A 5,915-nucleotide genomic window follows, 5' to 3' on the forward strand; every position below is an offset into this window, starting at 1 on the left:
CCGAAAGAGCAGACCTGAGACCATGATCACAACAAAATTATAATTCAAACTTAATAATTCATCATCATCTATATTCAAACTCGACAAACTTTGCAAAACCAAATATAAATCCATTCAAGCCTAGCCCCCCAAAGAAAAATCCGCAAGCCTTGATCCCAATCTCCTCAATCAACAGCCCCCCTCCTCCCCCCCCCACCACCACCACCCCCCCAGCATCCCCCCCCAAAAAAAAAAAAAGTCTATGGCAATTTCTTCATTCAATCCTAAAACCGAAACCTACACTTCCCCAAGGCCCCCTATCAAGCTCCCAACAAGCCCTGACCTCTCACTCACCTCCTTTATTTTCCAATCCACTTCCTCCATCCCTCATCACACCGCTCTCATCGATGCTACTTCTAACGAAACCCTAACCTTTCTTCAACTCAAAGCTCATGTTTCGTCTCTTGCTTATGCATTACGCCACCAATTTCACGTTGCTAAACATGATGTCGTACTTATCTTTGCCCCCAACTCAATACGTTTCCCCATTTCTTTCCTTGCGATCGTCTCTCTTGGTGCCATTGCCACCACTGCCAACCCTTCTTTCACTTTCACCGAGATATCCAAACAAGTCAAAGATTCCAATCCCAAGCTTATCATCACAATCCCTCAGCTTTATAGCAAAGTTAGCCAGTTCAATGTTCCATTGGTTTTCTTACAATCATCAAGCTCCCCCAACTTATCATCAGCTATTCCAAAATTCTCTTTTTACTCTGATATTATAAAAAACTACGCTGACCATTTTTTGAATTCGAATAACGATGTACAGCAGAACGATGTGGCGGCATTGATGTACTCATCTGGAACAACCGGAACCAGTAAAGGGGTGATGCTGACACATAAAAATTTCATCGCTTCGACCTTAAATTTCACTGCCGATCAAGACAGGTACATGGAAGGAAGGAGTGTATGTTTGTGTTTCTTGCCAATGTTTCATGGGTTTGGTTCGGTCTTAACGTTGGCACAATTGAGAAGAGGAAATGTATTGGTTTCGATGGCCGAGTTTGGGCTGGACAAAGTGTTGGGTGCCATCGAGAAGTACAAGGTCACGCATATGTTCGTTGTGCCTCCGGTTATGGTTTCTTTGGCAAAGCAATGGCAGATGATGAACAATAAGTCTGATTTATCATCGTTGAAGCAAATTATATGTAGTGCAGCCCCACTGAGCAGAGATTTGATCGAGACATGTGCCAACATTTTGCCCCATGTTCAAATTTTTCAGGTAGTAGAACCAAAACCCAATACCCCCCCACTTGTACAACACGCCAAAATCCAAAGCTGCAAATCAGAAAGCAGCAGAAGCCAACAAGTCACAAACTAGAACATAAAAGCCGTCCAAACCATAATTCAACAAACCAGAAAAACTCTGCCCTTATAAGTCCCACACATCAAACCTTTCAATATGTTGTTCACTTAGGTGCATGAGATTTATACATTAAAGATGCATTAAATATTTATCAGACCGAGGCTTTGACCTCAACACATTTGAAAATTTTCATAAAATCCCTTTAAATTGTTTAGAAATTTTAATTAGGCCATTCAAATGTTTTCATAATTTTCATTAAGCTCCTAAATTTAAAAAAAAAAATTAATTAGACCTAAAAATTTTTAAAATATTTATTAAATCTTAAAATTTTTAAAATTTTTAATGTTAAGATCTACTAGTGTTCCGTGATATTATTATATATAAAAATTTGAAGTAGCCCATTCTGCTTTGTTGCCTCTTGGAAAATGTGAAAGGGAGATGTTCGTAAATAATTTCACAGCCCTATAGCTACTTCATGAATTTACAATAATATTTGATTAGCGTCTGAGAATCCTGCAGTACTGTTTTTGGTTGCATAATAGAATTAAGTGGTTTATTAAGTTGTAAAATGAGGAATTAAAATGCAAACATGCATGGTGCAGGGATATGGTATGACAGAAGCTTGCGGGAAAATTTCAATGGAAAATCCGAAGGAAGGCCTTGGTTTCTCAGGATCAACCGGAAGTCTAATGCCTCTAATTCAAGCCAAAATTGTTAGTTTAAGCACAATGAACTCCCTTCCTCCAAATCAGATTGGAGAAATATGGATTCCAGGACCCACAATTACACCAGGTAAATATGCTTTATAATTAACCATGCCTCAGAATGACCATCACTTTTATAAAAGAAAAATATATAGTCTCTAGGAAAAGAGCAATTTCTTATCCTGATCTTTATTCATAGGGGACAATCAAGTATGGGATTTTTTTTTTTTGGTTGAACCTTTGCTCATAACTTTCGCTACAAGAAATGCAAGAATTGCCCTTTTATCTATCAAGATCACAGTTGTGAGCTTGTACTTCTTTTTTTTCCTTCTCGCTTTATTCAAATAGAAATAAAAGTGTTTGGTATTTTAGTTACAGGACAGACATGAATAGTTATTGTCCTTTTATCTAACTACATTATATACAAACCGTGACCAAGATTTTGAATAATTTGAAGTTGTTAGGATATTTAGGTGAATGTAATGAAGATGTTAGGATTCTTAGGTAACATAGTCATCACCTACATAATATGTATATATATATTTTTTTAATTTGATTAAATTTAGTTTTTAAGTTAAATTTTTTTAATCAAATCGTTGATTAAAATATTAATTTTTTGACGATGTTAGCATGACAATCTATGTAATAATCCATACATATTTTATGTTGACATGATATTGTTTATTTTATATGTCAGTCAATAAATAATTTAAAAATTATAAAAAATTTAAATTTTAAAATAATTATAAAAAGTTCATAAAAATTTAAAAAATAATAAATAAAGTAGACATGAATTGTCATGTTTAAAAATTTAACATTTTAACTAGTATTTCCGTTAAAAATTAATAATTCAAATATTGTTGAGAGATGTTAAATTTGACTCTTCTTAAAAAATTTAATGTCAAATTTAACTAAAAAAAATAAGAGTAAATTTGGCAAAAAATGTAAATATTAAAGTAGTACCTAATGAAATAAAGCATTAGTTTTAACTACTCCCTTGAATCTCAAGCTATTCCTTTTATCTAGTGAGTGCGTGACAAAATATGGATGATAATTACGAATTGATTTTTTTTAATACATATAAATTAAGGTAATTTGACAACATCATTTGTGGACTATTATTTTAGGTTATTTTAACAATCCAGAAGCTACAAAGGTAGGTATAAATGAGCAAGGATGGCTACGTACTGGTGATCTAGGTTATTTCGATGAACAAGGACAATTATTTGTTGTAGATCGAATAAAGGAGCTTATTAAATGTTATGGTTTTCAGGTAATAAATTATTCATACATTATTTTAATAGTTTGTTATTAAAATGTGTATTTGATAGGTGTAGCGACGTAAAAATTTCTTCTTTTGGTCACTAATTGAGGCGATTTATTGGAAATTTAAAAATCGACTTTTGATTTTATTAAAAAAAGGAGTCGCCACCGATCTTTTTTCCTAGGTGTGATCGGACACCTAATAAATCCTCTTTTTCAAAAGAAAATTTATTTTTTAAACAAAAAGAAGGCCGAGTTTAGGTCTACGTTTAAAGCCAAAGAAAAAAATAGGATTCGGGAGTCGGTTACACACGAGGAAGGTATTAGCACCCTCGCGACGCCCAAAATTGGTATCTCGTTAAACATGTGTTGTCTTAATTTTCAAAAATGCGAGTTCAATGTGACATTTAATCATGATCCGATCAAAACACGAGAATTTTTATAATTTCGATTTCTTTTGAAAAGGACGTTCCGTTTTTAACACAAGCTGATTGATATTCACCCAACATAGCGATGAAATCTACGACTTAATGTTAAATTGGCGCGTTGCCTTATTTATTGAAATAAAAAAAATGAATAAAAATAAAAAGAAAAAACTAATATTGATGTTGAAATAAGATGTGATCTGATAGGGGAACCGAAACAGTAATTATTCCTTCCCATCAAAACGTAGTACATCAGCGGGGACTAAATTGAAAATTGCGACAAACTTCGGGACCAAATTAAAAATAAAAAATGACTTAATTGCAAAGTAAATAAAAAAAGCAGAAGGCTTAAAAGCGCAATTAGCCCTTCCGTTAAAAAACACGCGGATCCTAGGAGGGTCGGGTCGGGTTAATTCAGTCCAAGTCAAAACGACGTTGTTTTGGGGTTTAATGGTCAACCCCAAGATGACATCGTTTTGGAGGGCTATAAAAGGCCCATTTTCTTCAAAAAAATCATTTTTGGACTTGAAAGGAAAGAAAAAAAAAGAGAGAGGGAAAGGGTGGGTGATTTCCGGCCACAAGGCCGGTCATCGTCCGGTCGCCGGACCGCCATCGGTCGCCGTTGGCGCCACAATACACGGCAGTCGAACCTCAAAAAAAACCCTTTTTCGATAATTCTAAAATAGGTAAGTTTCTTTCTTTTATTTTTATTTTCGTATAAAAAACAGAATAAAATTAAAAGGAAAACAATAAACAAACAAAGAACTTAAAACGAGAATAGACAAAGGAACCTCTTTTGCTTTGATCTTCGATTAATCTCCAAAAAAAGAACCAGCCTCTCAAAAAAACTAGCCTTTACAATAACTCTTCTCCTTGATTACTCTCCAAAAAACCTCTCCAAAAATCCTTTACAATAACTTTCTCTCCAAAAACTTTTTTTCTCCTTCTTTAAATACAAAATATGAGAAGGCTTATATAGCCATTTACAAAATATTTTTTTATTGTTTATGTCTTCATTTGTAGGTACAAGTGGTGGTGGAGCAAGTGTGGCTAGTGGAGTAGGTAGTAGAGCAAGTGTGGCTAGTGGAGTTGGTGGTGGAGCAATTGTGGCTAGTGGAGTTGGTGGTGGCAAAGGCTAGGATTTAGTTGAGGAAAGTTTAGGTTGTGGGCTAGGGTTTTTTATTTTGATTTGGGCTTAGGGTTTGGGCCATTGGGATTTTGATGTAAATTGGGCTTTGGGTAGTTAAGATTTTGGGTTTTGGGTTTAATTTTGGTGGGTTGGGTAAGGCTAAATTGGGTTTTGATGTAAATGGGTTAAAATTGGCCTACAACAGCTGCCCCTCTTTGATTATTATCGTGTAACGGGAATAGAGCAAAGATACAAAGAAAGGCCAATTTTTCCCGGTCTTGCTAAGTATGGACTTCTTTGGTGCTCTTCTCATCGAGGTAGTCTCTTTCCAGTCCACCGCATCTTGTAGCTTTGGTTCAATCCACTGCAAATTCGGAGATATGCCTTGTAGCTTCAATCTACTCCAATGTAACTTCAAGGGTATGAGATTCGTGGCTTCGATCCGCTTCACTGTAACTTCAAAAAGATAAGATCTACAACTTCAATCTGTTCTTCTATTGCTTCAGTGAGATAAGGTTTGTAGTCTTCTCTTCTGCAACTTTAGAAAGGCAAGATCTGATATCCTCGATCAGCTCCACTGCAACTTCAGGGAGACAAAATCTTGTGTCTTCAATCAGCTCCAATCTTTATTCTTTATTCGGCATGTGATCGTGAGCTCAACTCATTTCTCGCAATATGAATTGACTCTTTAAAAACAGACATTAAAATAGAAATTGAACATAGCTCAGCACGTGAGCCAAGGCTCAACTCACTTCTCGCAATATGAGTTGATTTTTAAAACAAAATATGTAAAACAGATTTTGAAAATACCTCGGTATGTGAACCGAGGCTCAACTCACCTCTCGTAATATGAGTTGATTTTTGCAAAGCATAAATTGAAAAAAAAAACATCAATTGAAAATACCTCAGCGTGTGACCTGAGGCTCAACTCACCTCTCGCAATATGAGTTTATTTTTTTGACAAACATAAATTGAAAAAAAAAAGAAATTGAAAATACCTCAGCGTGTCCTGAGGCTGAACTCACCTCTCGCAATATGAATTGATTTTT

The 5,915-nt window shown here is 35.1% G+C and overlaps 1 protein-coding gene across 2 annotated transcripts; it reads left to right on the forward strand.

Moving 5' to 3' along the window:
* Positions 1–237: 237 nt before the first annotated feature.
* LOC107886731 (4-coumarate--CoA ligase-like 7) lies at positions 238–3,426 on the forward strand. 2 transcript variants are annotated; one of them, XM_041076727.1, is made up of 4 exons: positions 238–1,261; positions 1,948–2,137; positions 3,177–3,322; positions 3,354–3,377. In XM_041076727.1, exons 1-4 carry the CDS (start codon positions 242–244, stop codon positions 3,375–3,377), a joined length of 1,380 nt encoding a protein of 459 aa, XP_040932661.1. In that variant the 5' UTR covers positions 238–241. The 2 variants fall into 2 exon arrangements, with proteins under 2 accessions (XP_040932661.1, XP_016666272.2); XM_016810783.2 differs by having other exon boundaries at positions 3,177–3,426.
* Positions 3,427–5,915: the final 2,489 nt, after the last annotated feature.

Source organism: Gossypium hirsutum, chromosome A09 (assembly GCF_007990345.1).
Source record: "Gossypium hirsutum isolate 1008001.06 chromosome A09, Gossypium_hirsutum_v2.1, whole genome shotgun sequence".
Lineage (NCBI taxonomy): Eukaryota > Viridiplantae > Streptophyta > Magnoliopsida > Malvales > Malvaceae > Gossypium > Gossypium hirsutum.

Bases quoted from the DNA above. Each gene is read 5' to 3' on its own strand.
- LOC107886731 (XM_016810783.2), top strand. From the start codon at position 242: ATGGCAATTTCTTCATTCAATCCTAAAACCGAAACCTACACTTCCCCA. The intron at 1,262-1,947 runs GTAGTAGAACCA...TGCATGGTGCAG, and splicing joins CCCATGTTCAAATTTTTCAG to GGATATGGTATGACAGAAGC. The intron at 2,138-3,176 runs GTAAATATGCTT...CTATTATTTTAG, and splicing joins AGGACCCACAATTACACCAG to GTTATTTTAACAATCCAGAA.